At 39.8% G+C, this 24,180-nt stretch overlaps 1 protein-coding gene across 2 annotated transcripts in view; it reads left to right on the top strand.

The window, feature by feature from the left end:
- Positions 1–24,180, top strand: part of RARB (retinoic acid receptor beta) — a 516,441-nt gene that overhangs the window by 484,531 nt on the left and 7,730 nt on the right. For both annotated transcript variants that reach the window (XM_084618116.1, XM_084618117.1), the window contains 3 exons: positions 4,531–4,691; positions 12,169–12,345; positions 22,549–22,753. In XM_084618116.1, coding sequence (XP_084474242.1) covers positions 4,531–4,691; positions 12,169–12,345; positions 22,549–22,753 — 543 coding nt within the window. The remainder of the gene's footprint in view (positions 1–4,530; positions 4,692–12,168; positions 12,346–22,548; positions 22,754–24,180) is intronic.

Genomic DNA, 24,180 nt, shown 5'->3' with positions numbered 1-24,180 from the left:
TTGATGTAAGGAGATCCTTGGTCTTTTATTTGGACAGGTCAGGACAAGAGCTTTTAACTGTGGTGGCACTTTTTTGGTCCTCTTCTGATGTTTTTGAGTTTGGGGTATACAATTAATCTGAGCCTCTATTGTGTTTTTAAAATGTTTCCAGACAGCTTGCAGGCATTTCACTTTACCTTTTCATTTCTGTTTAACTAGCTTCTTCATTTTTGTATAGTTCTCCTTACTGAAGTTAAATGCTATTGTGGTGAGATTCTTTGGTGTTCCCCCCCCCCCCCCCCACGAGGATGTTAAATTATATTATGGTCACTATTACCAATTGGTTCAGCTTTTTTGACTCTTGTACCAGATCCTGTGCTCCACCTTGGCCTAAATCAAGAATCACCTCTCCTCTTGTGGGTTCCACAATTAGTTGCTCCAAGAAACAGTCATTTTTGGTGTCAAGAAACTTCATTTCTTCATCCCATTTTGAAGTGACATGTACCCAGTCAATATGGGAATAGTTGAAAACCCTCTTATTATTGAGTTTTGTATTTTTATAGCCTCTCTAATCTCCTGAAGCATTTCACAGTCACCATCCTGGTCAGATGGTCGGTAATATTCTTCTTCTTCAAGCATGGAATTACTATCTGTAGAGATTCTGTGGTACAGTTTGATTCATTTAAGATCTTTATTATATTTGACTCTATGCTTTCTTTCATATATAGTGTCACTCTCCTACACCACCTACTCTGTCATTTCTATACATGAATAAACAAGTATTGCTTTTAGAATTGTGATCATTTTAACATGCAAGAATTTGGAACAATACAGAAATATATCAATTTTTGAACTAAACAAACACAAAACCTACAGCAACCAGTGAGAGCATGGGGCAGAAGTTGCATATCCTCTCTTGACCTCTTCTATATGTTTTGGGAAATGCCACACTTCAGAACCTCCAGATAAGAGCCACTGAGGTACATTATGGCTCACATGTTTTGTATGTACGCTCCCTAGTCTGATACAGGGCCTTTGTGCATTCATGCGCACACACATATCATTTAATTGTTACTCCCAACAAGAATATATTATGCAAAATAGGGGAAGCTAGCTGATTAGGCCATGTATTGGTATTGCTGTTAGTATGTATGTGTGCCTGTTTGGGAGAGCTTTATTTTTATTTCCCATTAGAATCCTCCATCTGGCTGAGGAGCTCGGTGGACCATTAATGTTAATTTTCAATAAGTTGTGGAGCACTGAGGAAGTTCTAGAAGACTGGTAGAAAGTTAATGTTGTGCAAATTTTTAAAAAGTGTAAATGTGATGACCAGGGTAATTATAGGCCTGTCAGCCTGACATTGATCCTGAGCAAAATAATGGAGCAGCTGACATGGGACTTGATTAACCAAGAATTAAAGGAGGGTAATGTAATTAATCCAAATAAGCATGGGTTAATGGAAAATAGAACCTGTCAAATTAACTTGATATCTGTTTTTGAGGAGATTGCAAGTTTGGTTGATAAAGGTGTGACAGTGTTGACGTTATAGACTTCTGAAAGGTGTTTGACTTGGTACCGCATGACATTTTGATTAAATAACTAGAATGATATAAAGTTAGCATGGCGCACATTAAATGGATTAAAAACTGGCTAACTGATAGGTCTCAAAATGTAACTTTAAATGTGGAATTGTCATTGAGTGGATGTGTTTTCAGTGGGGTCATGCAGGGATTGGTTTTTGGCCCTACGCTAATTAACTTTTTAACCAATGACTTGGAAACACCATAAAATCCTCACTGATAAAGTTTGCAGATGACAAAAACATTGAGGGAGTGGTAAATAATAAAGAAGACAGGTCACTGATTCAGAATGATTTGGATCGCTTGGTAAACTGGGTGCAATCTAATAATATGTATTTTAATATGGCAAAATATAAGCAAATACATAAGAGGAACAAAGAATGTAGGCATACTTACAGGATGGGGGACTCTATCCTGAGAAGCAGTGACTCTGCAAACGATTTGGGGTGGATAATCATTTGAATGTCAGCTCCCATTGGGATCCTCTGGCCAAATTCTGTGATGCATAAGCAGGAAATCTCAAGTAAGAGTAAAGCGATTATTTTGTCTCTCTTTTGACCCTGGTGAGACCACTGCTGGAATACTGTGTCCAGTTCTGGTGCTCATAATTCAAGAGGGATGTTGATAAAGTGGAGAGGGTTCAGAGAAGAGACACGAGAATGATTAAAGATTTAGAAAACATGGAGCTTCATCCATTTACCTTAACAAGGAGAAGGTTATGGGGTTACTTGATTGTAGTTTATAAAGACCTACATTGGGAACAAATATTTAATAATGGGCTTGTCAGTCTAGCAGAGAAAGGTATATGATCCAATGGCTGGAAGTAGAAGCCAGACAAATTTCACCTGGTAATAATGTGTAAATTTTTAACAGTGAGAGTGATTAACGATTGGAACAATTTATCAAGTCTCATGACACATGGTGGATTCTCCCTCACTGACAATTTTTAAATCAAGATTGGATGTTTCTAAAAGATCTGCTCTAGGAATTATTTTGGAGAAGTTCTATGGCCTGTATTACACAGGAGGTCAGAATAGATAATCACAATAGTCCCTTCTGGCCTTGGAACCTATAAGGATTTTTTTTAATTGGAATTTTTACTATTGATTTCAAAATGCCTGCCATACCAGAATTTGCCCATTGTCTACATGCTTTTACATGTTAAGTTAAGTTTATACTGTTTGTAAAACAATGGATTCATAAAAGATATATCTTTTGAATAGTACTGTGATGGGTTTGGTCACAGAGAACCCATTGGGACTGTCATTTGATGTGTTGAAACTATCTCTGAGCCCGTTTTCTTTGTCCGCTTGGGACTCCAGAGCCCTGTCTTGTTGAGCCAGATACGCTAGCCTACTGCAGCAGAGACCCAGGGTCTGAACTACACCCCCAAAGCTGCAAACTTAACTGAAAACAGCTCAGCAAGTACTCCTTTCTCCAGCACCAAGGAACCCAGTTCCCAATGGGATTCAAACCCCAAATAAATCCGTTTTACTCTGTATAAAGCTTATACAGGGTAAACTCATAAATTGTCTGTCCTCTGTAACACTGATAGAGAGAGATGCACAGCTGTTTGTTCCCCCAGGTATTAATCACTTACTCTGGGTTAATTAATAAACAAAAGTGATTTTATTAAGTATAAAAGTAGGATTTAAGTGGTTTCAAGTAATAACAGACAGAACAAAGTAAGTTACCAAGCAAAATAAAACAAAACACGCAAGTCTAAGCCTAATACATTTAAGAACCTGAATACAGGTAAATCTCACCCTCAGAGAAGTTCCAGTAAGCTTCTTTCACAGACTAGACTCCTTCTTAGTCTGGACCCAATCCTTTCCCCGGTACAATCCTTGTGAGTTCCAGCTCAGGTGGTAACTTGGGGATTTACCATGACTGGCAGCACCCTTTGTTCTATTCCACCCCCTTTTATAGCTTTGGCACAAGGCAGGAGTCTTTTGTCTCTCTGGATCCCCACTCCTCCTTCTAAATGGAAAAGCACCATGTTTAAGATGGATTCCAGTTCAGATGACATGATCACATGTAACTGTAAGACCTTTTTCTTAATTACCTAGTAGCTGGAAGACAGGTACATAGGAAGGCTTGTGGGTAAACAAACCCATTCACAGGTCATTGATTCTGAAGCACCCTTAATGGCTTCCACTTAACATGTTTACATCAGTAACACAAGTTTATATCTTATTCCCCTAACTCCAGACATAGAAATAATACATGCAAACAAATGGGATGAACACACACAGTAGATCATAAGCTTTGTAATGATACCTTACAGGCGACCTTTTACATGAAGCATATTCCAGTTACATCATATTCACACTCATTAGCATATTTCCATAAAACATATGGAGTGGAACGTCACAAGTCCTATTTTGAGAGAGAGTTTCCTATGAGGAAGAAATGGTTTTAGGGTTAAAATACAGGACATGGATCCAGGAGACGTGGGTTCTGTTCCCAGCTTTGCCACTGACTTCGTTAGCTTAAGCAAATCACATCAACTCTCAGTGCATTAATTTCCTCATCTGTAAAAATAATAATAATAATACAGTGTTATTAACTCTTGCCTCACAAAGCTATTGTGAGACATTTCATTAATGTGGGTACAGTTGTGGTTGGGCTCCTCAGGGGGCAGACACCATAGAAATTTAAAGTACGTTATTTATCAATGAGATACCTCCAGAAGGTCTCAAGCTTGCTATGGAAAGTTGGCTTTTACTTTCTGTATGTGTACATGAGAAATTGGTGCATTGGCCCATCTCAATGTAATATTTCCTGATAGTATTTTAACAAACAAAAATACTTTTCTTCTACACTTATGCAACATTTTCTATCCAAATTAGCTTCTTCAAAGTTTAAAGTAAAAAAAGAAATCTGTGGCACTAATTTTAAGAAGAGCTGTGAAAGCAATATGAAGTAGTCTCATTAACCACACCTGACCTGCCTCCTTTCTTGTCTCTAGCTGTCAGAAATGACAGGAACAAAAAGAAGAAAGAGCCTTCAAAGCAAGAGTTTACTGAAAACTATGAAATGACAGCAGAGTTGGATGATCTGACTGAGAAAATTCGGAAAGCTCACCAGGAAACCTTCCCCTCTCTCTGCCAGCTGGGGAAATACACTACGGTAAGTGCTGTTTGTAAAGAACACCCTTGGAAAGGTACACAGGAGACAGTAGTGTTGGAATGGATATGTTAGACATTTTCTAAAAATTACAGTAAAGTAGATTAATTTCTTGAATCTCGTGCCTGCTTCCAGAGCTGACATGGCATTCGGTGATGCTGTTCTACGGTCTGTACTGAATCTGTAGTTGAGGTACTGCTCGGGAATCCCCTGAAATAGAGCACCCATATGGACACAACTTGAAGAAGAAGGAGAGGTTACTTACTTTGTACAGTAACTGGAGTTCTTTGAGATGTGTGTTCCTAGGGGTACTCTACTACCCGCCTTCCTTCCCCTGTGCCTCAGAGTCTTCTTGCTGGACTTTTGAGAAGGAATTGAAGCACCAGTGAGTCTGCCCTCATAATATACCCTCACAACAGAGCATGAGGTTATCTAGGGCGCATGGACACTGCAAATAAAATCTCCGATCAAGAGTGCACAGGCAAACGCCCATCCTGAAGTGGGATATGCATCTCAAAGAACTCCAGTTACAGTACAAGGTAAGGGATCTCTTTTTTTAGAAAACACATCCAATCTTAATTTAAAAGATGGAAAGATTGAAGTATTGACCTAGCAAATAAATGGATGTATAGTCCATGGGACTACTTGCATTCGTAAAGTTAAGCACATGCATTTGTTTTTGTAAGAGGTGTCTTAATTGTTAAATTCCTTCACAAGGCTACAAACCGTGTTTGGGCTCCAGAAGACTAAAGTCTCCTGGATGAGGTGCTCTTAAACATTAATGGATTATAGCTACAAATCTTGCCTAATCCCAATCTCAAAACTAGTGAAGATTAGCTATTGGGACCAAGAAGAATGCAGATGTTACGTTCTCCATTTTAATTCATAAATAAACCAAATTCCAAAATGCCAGTTTGTAATTTAGGCTACCACCTCCACACCTCCAAATAGTTTATACTGTATATACAATTCTGTGTAGAAAGGTTAAGAGGTAGACTTCATCCCTCAGAATTTTCCTGTGTACATCTATATGTAATGTGTGTTGGTAAATGGATAAGAGACTGCAGCACATACAGATGGCAGTGAAGAAACACATGTCAAGCTTTTCAAATGCAGTAGTTAAAGATATGCTCGATATGGATAAAGTCACCGTGAAAGTCATAGGAACATAGTAATTTCTGTACTGGAACTGACCTGTGTTCTATCTAATCCAGTGGTTTGTCACGAACAGCGGCAAGTACCAGATATTTGAGAAAGGTGCAAAATACCCTGCAGCAGGCACTGTATAAGACTGAGCGTGTGTTCTCGCTTGTTTGGCCATGAGATCAGAGACAGCTTAAATGGACAAAGGGGTTGGATAGATGATGTGATACTTGTGCTGTGCAGCCAAAATCAAGGGATCCACCCTGGGTCTGTGCATGAGAAGCTCTGTCCTGTAATGCTTTGTCAGATGTGAAATTTTTCAATTATTCAAACCTTAATCAAGGAAAATTGGCATTGACGGACTTACTATGTACAGTATACTCTTTTTTTTTGGTCTTTTTCTTTCTTTACCAAGTGTGGGGGAAGTCAGGTTAAAGCTCTTAGATCCCTGTTTATAAGATCTCAAAATGAAATTGCAAGAAAGCAAGTGTAAATATTGTGCACAGGGTTGAAAAATAAGAAAAATGTAATATTTTCACAAACCTTTTACACATTTGATTTTGAGAACAACATAAAATTGTTTGTCCTGGAAAAAGCTTATACAGCTACGTGCTTCTCTGGCAGTATCTCCATACTCCTGCTCATGTTAGACTTAGTCAAAACAATCAATGCAGGCATGCCGTTAAATAACAGGAATTACTGAAGTGGCCAAGCACGTTCAACTCTCCTGGGACCGGTGCACTGTGCTGGGCTGTAAAGTTGATAACAGCCAGCTGGTGACATAATTGGAAGTTCTTAACTTCAGGCATCAAGACTGTGGGATTTGTGGGGAGGCTTTTCAGTGAATCTTCTGTGTTAGGTTCCTACCGAAAAGAAAGGTTGTGACTTAAGTCATCTTAAATGAAATGGCACATAAATAGACTCGCAGTTCAGTAAACATAAGGCCATTTCTGAAAGATATGTGTGGAAAACATTTCTGGGCTTAGGGGAAACCACGTTTTGTCCATGTCAGAGCTGATCATATGTCCACAGCTGGAATGCATGTCTTCAGACAGGAATGCGTTCCAGAGTTTTATGCTCACAGACTGTGTGGCAAACAGACTGTATCCATCTGATATGAATATGTTGTTGTGTTAGATTTATGTTAGGCTGATACAGTAGCTCTATTGTACTGGTATTTTGTGTGGCTAATGTGTTGTCAAAACATAAACAGGGGCCCCTGTATTTTTGCATTGTAAGTTGGATGCTAAGGTAGAATTATATTATTTTTTTTGTTCTTGGAACAAATAGAGGTGCCGTATCTGAGAATATTGCTCATTCAGTGCTGCCTGTAATGCTGCTCCTACCGCATCCAACTCCAGTGGTGTCTCCGAGCATGAGCCGCCACTGAGTCAGACAGCGGGGTTGAATGCCAGCAGGGATCTCAGAGCCCTAGCTGGGAGTCCCTCCCTGAGCTGAGTAACCCAGTGAAGCTGGACCTAGTTTGACTTAGAGACTTGATTTGATCGTTCCTCATGGGAGGCTGAGTCAAGTGGTTGCTGATATGGAGTCAGAGGACCAACCCCTGTTTGCCTGGTTTTGTAATGCTTATGGCATTCAGTGACTGTTTAGCTCAGCGGTTCTCAAATGTCCTGGCACTGTGACCCTTTCTGACAACAAAAATTACAGCACAACCCCCCCGCCACAGGGGGCCCCGCAAAAAAAGCTACGTTGCTCGGGCTTCGGCTTCAGCCCCATGCGGTGGAGCTCAGGCTTCAGCAGGGTCACTATTAGACTCGCTGGGGACCAGGGCAGAAAGCACAAGCCCGAACCAGAGCACTGCCACCTGGCGTCAGCTTCCGCCCCGTGAGATGGGACTTGGGCTTCGGCTTTCGGCCCTGGGCCCCAGCAAGTCTAACACCGGGCTGAATGAAGAGAATGTGGCTAGCAGCTCTGCTAGTTTATGATGCTTGGATTAATTAAGAGTCTTGTTTATTTACACTCCCCCACCACAAGAGTGCTGTTTTGGCTTAACCAGGATCTTATGGCAACTGCAGGAAAATGTTCACAGGCTCTGAGCCATAGATACATAAAAACTGATTGAATACCACTTTAATACCACTACTGTCTTCAGGTTCACAGACAGCTTCACCCCTATATCTGAATTGCAGACTGTTTAAATCACTGGTCTGACTACGCTCTGGTTATCAGCTTAGCGTTTTAGATGGGAATCTGTTTTATTAACTCATCATTACTATGTCATGCCCCTGCCTATATCTTAACGGTTAGACCCATAAGCACTGGGTTTGGGCTTTCACAGCTGGTTGCCCCTGATTATAGAACTTGGTAGATAAGAATGATCACAAACATCACTGTTCTGAACAAAATGCAATCTCACTTCTTTAGCTTAGTAGTTTTCTAATGCCAAAGATTAAAAAAGTTCTTACCTTACTGGGATGGAAGGGAGAAATGGAAGAGTTGTAAATTGGTTAAAATTTGTACGCTGCTCAATTTGCAGGGTTTGGTAGTACAATAAGCTGTCCTTTATGAGCCACATGAAATTGAAATATGGAAATCAGAGAAGTGCTAAGAAATTAGAAATAAACCATCATTTGAAAAATTATGAGGCCAAAGAAAGCTAGAAGTGCATAAAGTTTTTTACTCCACTTAATTGATTGTAACAATATATTGCAGCCAGATGATTACCTAGTCATGCTTTAATTGGGGGCCTTATTTATAGAATAGAATATCAGGGTTGGAAGGGACCTCAGGAGGTCATCTAGTCCAACCCCCTGCTCAAAGCAGGACCAATCCCCAATTTTTGCCCCAGATCCCTAAATGGCCCCCTCAAGGATTGAACTCACAACCCTGGGTTTAGCAGGCCAACGCTCAAACCACTGAGCTATCCCTCCCCCCCATAAAGTTTATCATTTAGTAGAACACTATCATTACTATCATTTAGTAGAACAGTGTATCTAGACATCTTGTGAAAGACCGTTTTGCTACCAAGTGCAGTGGGTGGATTGGTTCTGTAAACTGCGTCACAGTTTAAAAAACAACAGCAACCCTAGAGATGTTTAATTAACATATTGAAATAAAGTGTAGAACTGCTCAGACATCGTGAGCTTACTGGCCTGGATCTCTTGAAAGAGGAAACTCTGCTCCATCAGTAGGATTCTTTTACGTTTTTAGTAGCATTGCGTTTGACACCGATTTTGGTATTTTTGTTTCTAACAAGAGCAAAAGGCTCTAGAATCTGTAACAGCAGAAAACAAAGGGGCAAAATGGCTAAGACCAAAAAAGCACTGCAGAGGGATGCAACCCTAGGAAATCTATCTAAGCATTTGGAGTGCAAGTATCAGAATATTCTTACTTATTCTTGAGCTCTGCAAGGAGCAGTTTATTTAGGAACCCAAGACTTTTTATACTAGGTGTTCTGTCCTGGAGGAAATATATTTTCCCCTTTTAAAAATTGTTTGTGTTTTGTGAAAAATAAGTTTTAGACAATTTTATATTCATCCTTTCTATAAGGTGTCCCCATTGCTAACAGTTATAACAAGAAGAAAAAAGAGTCTACTTACAATAATTGAAGAATAATTCTCTCATATTAAATTCCCCAGGTCATTTGAATTAGCAGGTACATTTGCTGGGCAAGTGTAGCTCTTTTTATGATGAGAATCAGCAAGCAGTTTAAAGATAATGGATTTCAAAAGTCCATCATAAATAGATCTGTTTTATTACTGTCATCCAGCTAAGAGCAAGTGCATTAGTAATTTCTCTAGCGATGTCATACTTTATAATATAATTGAGTGTAACTATGCTTCTTATCCCTTGAGGCTGATATTATTTGTAAGTCTACAGCTGTGTTGCATCCAGCCTCAAGATAGAGGGAGAAATTAAACAGAAAATACTCTGTGGACCCTGCTTCGGGTTGTCCCAAACAGCGCTTTGCTAGCTGAGAGCATACAAATAGGTATCCTTCGGGTATTTTGTTCTTTGTAGCTGTTCTACTTTAAAGTTACATGACAACTGTTCTGTACTGTTACAGAGATAATATATTAATATATCATGACACTGGCATTCAGCAAAGGTATGTGCTGAATTCCTTGATCACCACAGTTGCATTAGAATTAGTGCATTGCTGCTTTTGCTAAGGGAGGATAGCCAGGGTCCTTGATTAAGCCATAGTGGTACCTATGAGCCTTGTTCCATTTGTAAAGTGGATTTTAAAGACAGTAGGGATTCCAGTACGGGGTGCGTATTTTCCTGAATACATTGTTCTGTATTGTTATGTGGAGATAGAGCGGATTGCAATGGAGAATAAAAATGAACTGAAAAAACAGGATCAACTTATGGGGCAAAAATGACTATTTAATTGAATTTCATAGCATGGTTGGACTTTGTCACTGATAAAGATGTCACTAGTGAGCATTAAGTATTGTTCCGCCATATGTTCACAAGAATGGGATTACAGGAAGCACAGTCCTTAAACTTATGCATGTACTGCTCTTGGAAAAGGCCCCCAAAAAACATGCTTCTGCAAAACTGCTCATGTTTGAAGTTTTTTCATAGCGTGGATAGAGAAGATCCCCAAGCATTACTAATCAGTTTCTGTTTCCAAGAGGCATTTTATTAACCCTGTGTTTTATTGTTCAGCCTCTACATTGATGATGCAGAATCAATTTTATGCAGGACTGCTGCTAAAAACGTAGCTGTTTTCAATGAGACTTATCACTGTGTTCATTACCAAATAAAATGTTAAAAGGCTTTCTGTTTGCAGCATTTGGAAAATAATGCATTCGCAATTTTAGATCCAATGCCTATGAATCTGGCAACTAGTATAATTAAACACCAAATTATTGTGTTTTATTAACTGCCTCTTCTCTTCAGTTTGCATAATGGGGAGTTAGATTTACATCTTGTGAAGACTGCAATGCATTATTTTTAATAGACGACATGTCAAAATTCCCTTTGCCGGAAGTGTAGCATGATAAAATAACCTTATCTGATACTGATGAAGACTTTGTTCACACTTGCTGGTTTCATGCAACATCTTTTTTTCCAGCTGGATACCCTATTGTAAAATGATTTCCTGCTTTAGGCTCTGCTTTGTGTAGCTCTGTCCTATGCCATCTTTCTATGAACTGGATAAACTGCTTATTAAATTTAATTACAGCCTGAATGACTGCACATCTTGATCTTATTTTTCCCCCAATGTACTGTATTTCACCAAGGTCCTTGAGGATGAAATAAAATAAATCTGAAGGCTGCATACTCAGTAGCTGCAAGAAATATTTCAAAGGGCATTACAGTGACTGTTAACCCATTAGTTTTGGTCCATTTTGAAGGGAATTCTTTATGTTTAGAGTTATAGAGACGTTTCCTCTTGTCTTCTCTTGTGTCATTAAAAAATCAAGTTGATTTTAATAGCTCTGCAGGATAGATTGTAAATAGAAATGATGGGGTATTGTTTCTGTCTTTTTAAAAAGAGAGCACATTTAAACATAGAAATGACTATTAGAGGTATGGATTCATGTAAATGTTACAGACTTGATTCTCCACTACAACACAGATTTGGATTTTAACCTCCTTTTAAAATTGTGAAAACATAAACTCCATCACTTCAACATGGATCTTGCAAGGAGGCATCTTAATCCAAAGTACATCTGTGTGTTCATATATAGGCACAACTAGTGAGGGAATATGTCTTTTTAGAATGTCTTCATAATACCTGAAGTTTGATAGGCAAACATGATGTAAAATGCTGAACTCTGTACTCTCAAATGAATGTACTGCCTTCAACATTGTGCATAGTGCTTTCATAGTCAGAGGGAGAGTTGTAGCATTATGTAAAGAATGACTCTTCAATTCATGAGGGACAGTATTTTGAGAGAGCTGTAAAACCTTCATAGAGCCACAGAGAGATAAATTAAGTAGAACCAATTTTCTAAGACCTTAAGAATGTGAAACTATGTTTCAAAATATTTTGCTGCTTTTTCCAGATGAGGAGCCAATATTCAAGATCCGCTGTTCATTTTATTTTCAGGGGTTCAAATGTAAATTGTCTGTCTCAATGCACTCATTATATAATGACAGGGAAGAATGATGATAGTGGTCATTTGTATTCTGTGTACAGATGGCCTCTGTAATCATAAGTAACAGAAACATTCAAAGAATTTTTAGGAGACTAATCCAAGTTTAAAAACAGCAGCATCACAACAGCAAACTTTTCAGAAAATGCCTGGAATGCTAATAGAAAGCGCTTCTAGCAGAAATACTGAGTTATTATTTTACTAGCAAATCAGTCTCTTCACTGAACAGGAGATTGCTGATTTATGATGCCTTCTCTTCTTTCCAGAACTCTAGCGCAGACCATCGGGTTCGACTGGACCTTGGGCTTTGGGACAAATTCAGTGAACTTGCTACAAAGTGCATTATTAAAATAGTGGAATTTGCAAAACGATTGCCTGGCTTTACAAGTTTGACCATTGCAGATCAGATCACTCTGCTTAAAGCAGCCTGCCTGGACATCTTGGTATGTATCTGTACCTTACAATCTATTGTTGCATTACAGATGTATTTTATACTGCATTGTGTTGCAGACAGAAGTCATTAGTGAGATAGAACCAGGTTTTGTGACAGTTCTGCTGGTGCAAATGAATCAATGGGATAGTTAGAGAGCAGACATTAGTGCATACATACAGATATATTACTTAGAATGCTCTTACCCTTTTAGAAACCTTCGTCACCAGTAACGTGGCAATGGATAACGTGAGAGAAGAGAAGGGAAAATAAAGGTTACCCTTTCAAAGCATGGAATCTGTCCTCAGGCTCTGTTGATTTTAGCCTGGCTGCACGAAGAGCAGAATTTGGCCCTATGTATCTACTCGAATGTGTTTAAATTGTGGTGAAAACAATTTGTTCCTCCCCCTCCCCCGTTGTTAATGTGAAACTGAGGTTTCATTATGAACACTAAACTTACGGGTCTACGTAGGGGATGCCTAGAAAGACAGTTCACTATATAATAGCCTTGGGATGGCTTGTACCTCTGATGCCATGGATGTGATAAAAGAGTACAATGAATAAACCACAATTAGAGGACTTCAGGAGCTCAGACATAGGTTAGGGGTTTGTTACAGGATTGGGTGGGTGAGATTCTGTGGCCTGCGTTGTGCAGGAGGTCAGACTAGATGATCATAATGGTCCCTTCTGACCTTAAAGTCCATGATTCTATGATAAATCTTTAGATCAAGATTTTCCCAAGTTGTCATGATGGAATCTGCTGAACCTAAAGGTGGAAGCAGGTGCAGAGCCAACCCTTAAATGCACCATATGTCAATACAGAAAACTTCTGGTAGTGCTAAAATTCACTATAGAGAAGTACTTTCAAATTAACACCATTAAATTTTAGCAAAATGCCAAGTTGAATTTTAAAATCAAATGTGAGGGAGTGTACTCAAGAGCAGGGAACTGGACCAATAGAACTTTGGGGTTTGATTCCTGACTCTGCAACGATTTTCACTTTGTCTGTTCGGGCAAGTCACTTACCTTCCCTTGGCCTCAGTTTCCCCATCTGGCAAACGGGGGTAACAACACTGACCTAATGTTCTTCAACAGAGCACAGTGAGGATGAATTATTATTTTGCAGAGAGATCAGAGATCCTCAGATGAAAGGTGGTCTATAAATGCAAATGAACTATTCTATACTATTCACTATAGTAATTCATAATAAAACTGAAATTGCGACAAGAACAAAATGTGTTTTGGGGAAAAATAATGATGTAAGTGTATGCAATGCCTCCATGGGCCTGAAAAGCCTTCTGTTGGATGGCTATACTGTATGTATTTTGTTTGGCCTCAGCCAGGAGTTTATCCTAGAGAATTTTCAGTTAAAGTAATTAATCATGGAATCCCTAACAAATGCACAACTTCAAATGAAATCATATTGAGGGGAATATTAACTGCTCTGACCTTTTCTTCTTGTTTTGTCAAAAGCCGTTTTGAAGGATCTCTTCTAGGTGACATTGATATATGGGAGAAACAGAGAGAGAGAGGGAGAGAGATTATTCTCTGGCTCATAAAAAAGGGAAAGTTGAGGTTTCCCTACAGTTTCCAAGATTCACCTCTCATTGGCCCCTTGCTTATAGGCTTTCATTCATACTGGACTGTCTCGTCGTTATTGTGTGTGGTCTCTCCACAAGGCAGAACCATTTATTCCCAACTGCATGCCTGTCGTTGTTAGCACTGTTATGATAAGACCCAGCTAAGTTCTTCTTACACCAGAAGGCATACAGTAATTTATAAAGTATGACATGTCTCAAGCGTATTCTGCCTGAGTTATGGGTAGAGAATTGATTTATAATTGTGAAGTTGAAGTGACAAATAATTAATATATTGCTGCAGAACGGTATGGGGAGAGTATACGTATCTTAATTTTTCACCCCTGAACCTTAGTTCTTAAGATGCCTCCCTTCTATTTGGGGCCTCTCATTCCATAGGAATGCTCATCAGCTGTAATTCTGATTGGTTAAAATCCAAATGTTAACTCTGCCTCAGCATTGAATGCTATCTTAGCTTTGAGGATATGCTCTCTCTCTATTTTGTGTCTCTCTCTAATGGCTATACTAGTTGCACATATTCCTTAGGTTTCTGTAGGTTATTAAAATTTTAAAAATTGTGAGGTGTAGACTTTGTAGCTGGTGCTTTATCTTAAATTTTCAAATACTCCTAGCTTATGGACAAGTGACTGAGTGAAAATTGATTTGGTAGATTTTACAAAAATATAAGTGGTCTTTATCTTAGTAATAGCAAAATGATTGATGTTTAACTCTGCAAGTACATAGCAAAGACTGATTCTTGAGAAAGTGATGCACCATATCACAGAAAATATGGCAACCTTCAAGCCATTCTTCAAAAGTTTATCAAAGCACGTCCCTCCTCATTATCTGCCCACCTTTCCTCTGCTCCTCTCAAAAAGGGAAAGCAGCAAAACTGCACGTGAGTTACAGCAAAAAACTTAAATTACCAATAAAGGGAAAAAAACCTGAAATTTGTCAAAAATAAGCTCAGGCTTCTATATAGTGGAGAGACATAACTTTTTCTTTTGACATTTATGCAGGTTTTATGTGACTATTTTATGTGCTGCTTAAAAAGAAGAAAAAGACAATTACCATAACAACCACAGAATCATGTGGCACATCTTCTGTCTGTGAAATGCCCAGCACATTAACTAAACCTGCGCTACCTGTATCTAATCTGAATAGGAATGCAATTCCATATTTTTATTTAAGTTAAATGTCAGCAATTTTAGCAATGTATTAATAATGCATGTTTTTTCCCTGCAATAGTCTATTTCCCATAATTATAAGGATGTATTTCAAACCCTTTATTTGGTTTTACAGTTGTACACAGAATGCACACTCTATACACAAATGCTGCACATACATATGCATGATGCGTACATACCACACGTACTACATGAACATTGCACTTACATGTACACACCACACAGTGCCTGTATGTGCATATTGCTGAGATCATAATGCACACACACTGAAGCACCACACGTGTATTGCTCCCACCCCCACATACCACACGCACGCTCCCAGCTATTTCTTTCCTTGTTTTGTGAACAGGGGAAATGAATCTTGCCGGTGGCCTAAGGGAATGGTACATGCTGAAGGCAGCTGGAGGGCATGCCTGATGTGTCAATTCCTCTCATGACACCATTTTTGTTTCTGCCTTGGGAACTCAGCAAATGGTGTCTACTGTTACTTGTCTAATGTGGACATGGGCATGTTTTCACAGCTGGAATAGACCTGCATTCTAATGGGGGGACATATAGTGTTGAAATATACACGCTAATCTGGTCAGCTAAAACAATAAAGGTTTTGTAGGGTGCTCAACACAAACTCAGATCCAGTAAGAATTTCAGGTGTTGTGATTGATGTAATCTCCTCCTCATGTCTAGAAGCCACTCCTCCATAATTGTATTCCTCCACTTCGCTACTGCTTTTGACACTATGGACCATCCACTTGGTCTCTTCCTGGGGCTTCTGTGATTTGTATGTTTCCTGGCTCTTCTCTTACCTTCCCAGGTGCTCTTTCCCAGTTGCTTTTGGCAGATTCTCCTCTTTCTCCACCCCCCTCTCTCGGTTGGGGTTCCACCAGCTGTCTGTGCTGGGACCATGACTTTTTTCTCCTCTTCACTTGTGCTCCTGGTGGAGCTTCCTCTCCCATGGGTCTCTATTCTCACCTCCCTATTAAGGAGTGTCGAATCTGTTGTTATTTATGTGCGGGCAGTGTGCATCTCATTCAGTCTCTTACTCGCTGCCACATCTTTCTGTCTTTCCTGTATCACTTCTTGGATTCTCCACTGCTTCCACAGACTAAACAGATGAAAAATATATCCTCACAACTTTCTGCATGACGTTTCCCAGCCTAGTGAACGGGCTGTTTTTTGCTCCTCTCTATACAGCTAGACTGACTGACTCCAGGATAGTCCCGTGTCTGGAGCAGCCTGTCCTAAACATGCCAGTCTTCCTTCTACATTCAGTTCAGCAGGATATGGTGTGTTTTTTCCTGCATCAATGGTGGTGTGCCCTCCCAGGGGAAGGAGGGAGGAAAAGCCTGATTTGTGGCACTGGATTCCCCAATCTGAGGTGAACTTGTTCAACTTCTCCTGCCACCAGCCTCTGAAAAACTTATTTTATGGGAAAACAGAACAGTATTGCCCTATATATTCTCACATGCTGACACAACCTCATGTAAGTGCAAATAATTACGTGTGTGGATACACACACTAGTTATGAGCCAGGGAGTCCTTCCCAGGCAGCTCCACCTCTGAACAGACAAGGATGTGCTGCCTGGGCATATGGAAGTTTCCTTGAAGTTTCTGCCATTTACTAAACTCTGCATGCCCCTCTGCTCCTAGAAAATTGGTGAACTCTGCAGGAGTGTTTGTCCGGCTGCTCTCTGGTTCTACAGGCAGGGTATATATACCCTGCAGGCCTCAAGAGCCATGGATACTGGGACACACCAGATCTGGGAAGCCTTTTAACTGCAGGGCCAGAAGGATGCTTGACCCTGGAAACATGCCCTTCAGTTCTGTGGAACTTTCAGGAGTGCAGGATTGCCATGTGTGGCCACCTCCTTCCACAATGGAAATTCGTCCCCCACCCTGTCCTGATGAGTAGGGGATGCTGCCACTTCTCAGCTTTGGGTCACTAGGCAGGAGGAGATTAGAAGCAGTAGGCTCACAATCCACACTATCCTGCGGTTGCTAATCCTTTTCCTGTGGGCTGTGGGCTTCCTCTTCCCTGGCCCTCCACTGATTCTTGTTTTGAGGCAGGCTGGGACCTCCTGTTATTCTTTGGGTACTCCAGGGAAAAGGGGTTTCCTAGTCCATCACCTTGCTGCCACTGCTGCCTCCATGTTGGATTGACCAGGAAGAAGGGGACCACAGCTAGACTCTGATTTTCTTCCTCCCTGGCCTGCTGCCACTCTTTAGGTTGCCCTACCATAGCCACCAGCCAAGCAGTTGGGCCCATGTGGGACCCTCACCACCAGCCCGAGAGCAGTAAACCCTGTGGGGGTGCTGTGGTCCATTCCCTGTGGAGACTCCTGCCCAAATAGCACATGTAGGTGGTGCCACTAGGAATGGAGCTGTGGAGGTCAGGGACCCACGTTTTTCTTTTTTTTTTTTTTACATGCCTAGGGTCCCAGTTTGCCTTAGTTCAGCCCTGATAACATGAGTTCTGCCCAGGGTTCCTTTAGAGTTTATAAATTATCAGCCTTGTGGACTTCATATGGTAACTAACTACCACTGTGAACTCTTAAAATCCTTTATACCCTGGCAGTTTGACTGTGGCTATGAACTTCATAAAATCCATCCAGTGTGGGCTGTGGAATTCTTTTAAACTCAGAAAAATTATAGCGAATAATGCCAAGCTTTGGCGAACAGTTAGAAGCATCTGTCCTCACTGAGAATGTCATAATTTAAGCCAAATCTGAAGCCAAGACTTGTAGAGATAAAATGCTACTAAAAATAAAAAGAATTCAGAAATCTTTGCGGAAGTGACTGCTTCTTATTTTACAAGTCGCCATTTTTGGATTTCTTCTCTGCTTATCCACAAATTAACAGAAAAATTCCACACAAATTGGTTTAATGTTGGCAAAGTTAGTAGAGAAAAGGTTTGTTGAAAAATTGGTCACAGCCTTAAAAATGGAGAGATTACTGTCACTTCATAGTTCTGTCTGTTGTTGTCTGTAGGTGAGAAGGAAAGTTCAATCTGTCTTCATTCCTTTGGTACAAGAAGTAAGAATTTCTCAGCTCTAATCCCTAAAATTATCATTCTTATTTTGCGTGTTGTAAAACCCATGCAGTGACACTAAGAAGGCATTCTTGTGTGCAAAATAATAGGTGCAAACTGACAATTATTTGGACATGCCACTGCTGGATTTTTGCGAGAGCACCTGCTGTGGCTTCTGTTTCCAGGAATTCGAACTGTCTATCAAACCGGTTAAAAAAAGTGAAGACAATATTATTGAAAGAAAGTCAAGACTGCCTTTATAAATCTGTTTAAAAGAGACTGCTTAACAGCAGTGAGAGCTTTGTAAATTTAGCTTTCTGAATGTGTTCCTTTTCCTTTTGTGTAACATGTTATTTTGCTATTCGTTCTTCCTTCATGAGGAATCCGGATATTTGAAGATAAAAATATTCCTTAAAACAAAGGATGCTTTAATCCTTTGCATAAGAACTTTATTTGTGGCTGCAAGTGGCATTTCACTGCAGTGTGACAATTAAAACACTTGGCTGCACTCCGGAATCTAAACAATATTAAAGACGTTAGGGGAGGATGTTTCTAGACAGTGGTTCAGCTTAAAACAAAAATATCAGTGTATCTGTTGCTCTTCAGTGTACTGATATTCCCCGTTTGTTCTGCAATGAATCTAAACTTGATATTTACTTGACAAAGGAGTTTGCTTAAGAAAGGGCTTAGTAATGATTATGTAAGGCCATTGTGGCAAAAATTCTGGCAAAAATTGGGTGCATAATGCTCTACTGGTGTGGCTCCCTGGCACCTCTGATGGAAGCTGTCATGTAGACAGTGTTCAGGTATTTTTAGCACTGTGTCATTTAACCCCACTGTGAGTCCCACCCGTATGCATTGTTGAGGAAGAATGGGGGCGGGGGCATGAATGGTACTAGCATAAAGGTCTCTACACTTGGGCTATGCTTAATTTTGCAAATTATCTTGCAACTTCAAATTAAAAAGAACTGAAATCTAAGAATTGCCAGTCAGAAAGTTGGAAATCTGACCAGCATTGGCTACTGTCATATTGGAATACCACTGTTGTCACTGTGGTTCTCACAGCGAAGGAGTTACACCCCTAGAGGTTTTATAGAAGGAGGCTCAGTGTTCCCAAATAGCACCAACAGAGGAGTACACTAGACAACTTGGACGGGGTTCTCCAGCTCTGAGTTCCATGATAGAAGAAGCAAACCAAATCACATTGTTCACAACAAACAGCATGCTCTGCTAAGCGATAGATGTTTGTTTTCTCTACAGTCCACTGGGTTAAAGTGTATCGAGATTCTTGCTCCTTTAGCAGTTCATTTTATCTCTTCTTTTATTATAATTTTTAAAAAATGATTTAAGAAAACAAATCATTGAGAAATAAGCTGCAGGAAACTGTGGGGTCCCTAAAGTGCAAAACATGGTATTATAAATTCATGGGGAATGAAAGTGGAAGAGATGCTTTGCCCACTTTTACTTATTGGCAATATAAGTGTTTGTTAATATCTGCTAGTTTGTTAATATCTGCTAATAATCCTGAAATATACATTGGGCTAGTACCCATTCTTCTGTAAAGATTCAGGACATCTGACATACCAACACTGTCTTAAACAAGAACATTTATGCTGGAGGTCATTTGTGGGTACAAAGTGTTAGAAGTGCCATGAATTAATCAGAATTGTTCATGTTGCTACCAGTTATATTTGCCTCTTTTGATCATTGATTAAAAAGGAATTTTGAGAGCATATTCTAATTCAAAGAAAAATATATTTAATTCTGACACACACATCCCCTCAGCCCAAATTCTTAATACTTTGATGTATGCCCAGACTATGGGCTAAGACAGAAAATAGGGGAGGTGCCTTATACAGAAATATACCATATTAGGGCTTTTACAGGAGGTTTAAAAAGAGAGAGAAAAGCTTCCCTGTAGGTCTCTTAAATGCCATTCCCTTTGATTCTCCTCCCCTCTCATTTGGAACATTGTTGCCAGGCAAAGATGAAAGAACCAACCGCAGATTGGTCAGCAGCCAAGTATTTGAGGGCTTCTGAGTAAGAGCTTCTGTAGCTATAGAAATAATTAAAATTCTCTCTGTGTTAGGTTGTATTTGTGTAAATCTTTTTTTGTTGAGTCTCTTAAACAAAGTAAGCTAGCTGTACAGGAAATAGATGGAGTCAAACCCTGATAAAATAGCATTGTGAAGGCAAAGAATATGAATATGAGCTTAGCCAGCTAATCAATTATATTTTTGTGTGTTTTTTCAAAGTAAAACCTGAAATTTTATAAACTGTTTTTCACCATATGTAACCTGAATGTATGTGATGGGCTGTGTCAGTTTTACTTATATCCTTGTACCCATGTTCTTCATTAACTCAACAACTGTATAAATTAATCCATGCCATCCAGGAAACCTTTACATATAATGGTTTTGTCTTAATTGGCATAAGAGTTCTTTCTATCTCTTAAGAAATGCCTGGCACCTACGTACTGAATGCATCACTGTGGTACCATAGAGCTTCCCCTGGCAACGCTTACTAATCGAATGCAGAGCATTCTAAATGTGTTATCTGTGCATTTTCCCCGCTATGTCGAGTCCTCCCCATCCTATAATGGAACGTTCTACTTTGCTGAGGGTCAGGCCTGACTGGCTTTACACACACGAGTAAACCTACTGAAATCTACGCTGCCTCAACTCGTAAAACAATGTAAGATGCTTTCAACGGCAGGAAAATGAATCTCTTCCCCAGCCAACAGGGTTCCCAGTGTTCTGATTGCTGAACAGGACCAAGTAAAGGAGCAGGCTGTAACTTAGAACAGGCAGAAAATATTATAAACGAAGAAGAAGAAGTTGGGCCAGCTCTGCAGACAGTCTGTCACAAGCTTGGAAGTGAGTTCCCAGGCTGGCAAAGGAAAGGAGCAGTTGCAGAGGTGTTAAACTCATCCACTGGGGGATGGAGAACTTTTTGTGTTGATCTCTAGAGATCCTCCTACCAGCTTGAGGGAGTAGGTGCTGGTGTGCCTTCAAGACCAGGAAAAGTCACCAGGACAGAAGGTCTTTGAGGGCAAGGGATGTGAAGGGGGAGGAAAAACTGGGATAACTTTAGTCTCTGTGGGGCTGTGTCCTTACACACCAAGAGAAAAATGAAATAGCATAGGTTCCAATCCTTCCCCCACTAAAGTCAGAGGCAAAAATCCCACTGACTTGAAATGGAGGCATGAGCAAGCTCAGAGGCGTGTGCATCTGTAGCAAAGCTTTATGGGAACGGAGATATTTAGATCAACAAAAGATGAAAAGCACACATAATCAAAATACAGTACTGTATCAGATTATGATTTTTCACTGAAGTGACCACCCAAAACTAGAATGCTCTCAAATGTGAGCCTCACACCCAGTTGCATGCTGTCAGGAAACAGTAGTGAAATGCAATATTTGTTACAGGTGAAAAATGCTTTTATGCTTCAATAGAACTATCCCCTCTGTGCTGCCTGCTCACTTACTAGCTACCAGCCCTCACCATCTCCCAGGAAGTGCAGCAATCTCAGAGAGGTGTAGGGACCAGAGCGATGGTGGAAGAACACTTCAGAATGTATTGGGTACTGATTAAAAGTGTATTGTTCTGCGATCTGTTCATTTGACAAATCACAACTGTGAATTTGCCTTTGCTTCTTTACGTGTCCTACCACTCCCAGTTAGGCCCTCTTCCGACTAGATCTGCTGACTCCTACAGAGCTGATTGTGTACAGATGGTAGCACAGTCCCGTTTGCTATGAAGTCTGCCTCTGGTCCCTGCAGTTCCACTCAGTTCTGTTACTTCTCTGATGCACACGCAGAGGGGACAGGCTCAGGAAAGTTTTTGTATTTCCTTATTCATAATATTTTTGAGACTTTACTCGGAATTGGAGCAGTTATATAGAACAGATCCACAAAAATCACTAAAATGTGTGTAAGCCCAAACACATGGCTGGTGTGCTGTTACTGATAGGACCAAGGACTGTATGTTAGGGGCTAGAGTTACAAGGCTAGAGTTACAAGGAAACACCACTGTAGATTTAGACTGATAGTGGGTACTAGCGGCTTGTTGTGTATCTATCAGGATAATGTTCACGACTTACACAAACCTTGGGAACAGAAGTCTTGTGATCATTTTGGCTAAATGGGAGTTCATGGGAGAAGTTGACTGGCCTAGAAAATTGCCAACTTTTTAAACATTTAGCAGAGAGAAGACTGAGCATTTTCAGTTTGTCTCCATGCACTTTGTAATAATGAATTTTGGCAGCAATAGCATAAATCTTAACTTTATGTAATCAATATTTTGGGCTCTGTGTACTGTGGCCTCAGGAGTAGTTTGCTGTGTCACAAAAGCTGTCTGGACTCTTCATGACAAATCTTTTCTCGGATGAACATATCAAATTTCATTCTTTTTCCCTCCTCCCACAGATCCTTAGAATTTGCACAAGATACACACCAGAGCAAGACACTATGACATTTTCAGATGGCCTTACCCTAAACCGAACTCAGATGCACAATGCTGGATTTGGTCCACTAACTGACCTTGTGTTCACATTTGCCAACCAACTCCTGCCTTTGGAAATGGATGACACAGAAACAGGCCTACTTAGTGCCATCTGCTTAATTTGTGGAGGTATTGTACAGCGTGAACTTGGATACTTTACAAACAAATCCGTTAGGAGCTTTCTTAATAATTTACATTGCTAAAATATATAATAATTAGATATTTAAATAATAGATATTTAAATAAATATAGTATATATTTATTATATATAGATAGATAGATCTATGTAATATATTAATTTCTATATGCAAGTGACATTCAGGGCTTTTCATTTGGCCAAAGTTTGTACTCCTTATACAAGTAAAATTGTCATGGAAATCAGTCAGCTAGATCACTGGGAATTTTACCTCAGAGAGGAATGCAGGATTTATCCCGTTGGGTCTTTTTTTTTTTATTGTAAACTGTATATGGTATTATGTACACACAATTTCTTTTGTACAACAGGGATTTTTAATTTTTTTATCCAACTGCTGTCCATAAATATGTGTGCACATACACGTGGGTGTGTGTATACACACACACATATATAGACAGAGAGATCCTGGGCTCAATCCTCCTTTCCAAAATTGACATTATGAACAAGATTTTACTCAAACAAATACACCAGTGGTGCTGACTTGATTTCTTGGGTTTGATCATGACTTATGTAAACAGACACTGGCAAGTTAAACTCTAGTCAATTTCAAAAATTTGTTTCAGCTGCACCTGAGTGTCTCTGCCGAATTTTACTGCTCTTTTTAAAATAATGCTTTTCTTTCACCTTTTACTGTGCAAAACTCTGACACAAGCAGGAGAAACTGACCTAAATTCGAAGTAGACGCTTAGGTGCTGTCAAATGCGCATAGCAAGCAACTTTGTTCCCTCTAATTTCTTTCAGCTATAATACTCTTAGGCGTTACCCACAGCAATAGCTAGCCAAAAATGTAGAGACAGAAGTGTGATTGTTAAACTAGTGGTATACCTTTAATATAACTTTTATTTAAATATTTTTCTAAGCATAACACTTCGGAATAACTGGGTTTCTTAATGTGAGACATCAGCATTGGTTTCAGAGTAACTGCCGTGTTAGTCTGTATTCGCAAAAAGAAAAGGAGGACTTGTGGCACCTTAGAGACGAAATAAATAAATAAACAAATAAATTGGTTCGTCTCTAAGGTGCCACAAGTCCTCTTTTTCTATCAGCATCAGTGTGAGTGGCAAATCAGAACCCTGAATGTTTCCAATGACATTTGTTGTAGTTCAGGCTAGTGCTGCCATCTGCTGATAGGCAAAGGTAATTGACTTGCTCGTGGAACTCCTGATCCAATAACCAAATGTGGCCTTTTAACTTAGTTGAGTCTCATTATAAAAATAAACACAAACAAAATTAATTTCAAAATGTTACATTTAGCATCATGCTCATCCCCTGGGGTGGGAGAGACAGGAAGCAGGGTAGTAAGGGTTTTGCATTGCTCGTATTGTAATGCCTCCAAGTAACTGAGGAACAGCATGGGTAA

The sequence above is a fragment of the Lepidochelys olivacea genome (genome assembly GCF_965140295.1).
Source record: "Lepidochelys olivacea isolate rLepOli2 genome assembly, chromosome: 2".
NCBI lineage: Eukaryota > Metazoa > Chordata > Testudines > Cheloniidae > Lepidochelys > Lepidochelys olivacea.
Note: the sequence above shows the minus strand (reverse complement) of the source record. Positions and strands in the feature narration are given on the sequence as shown.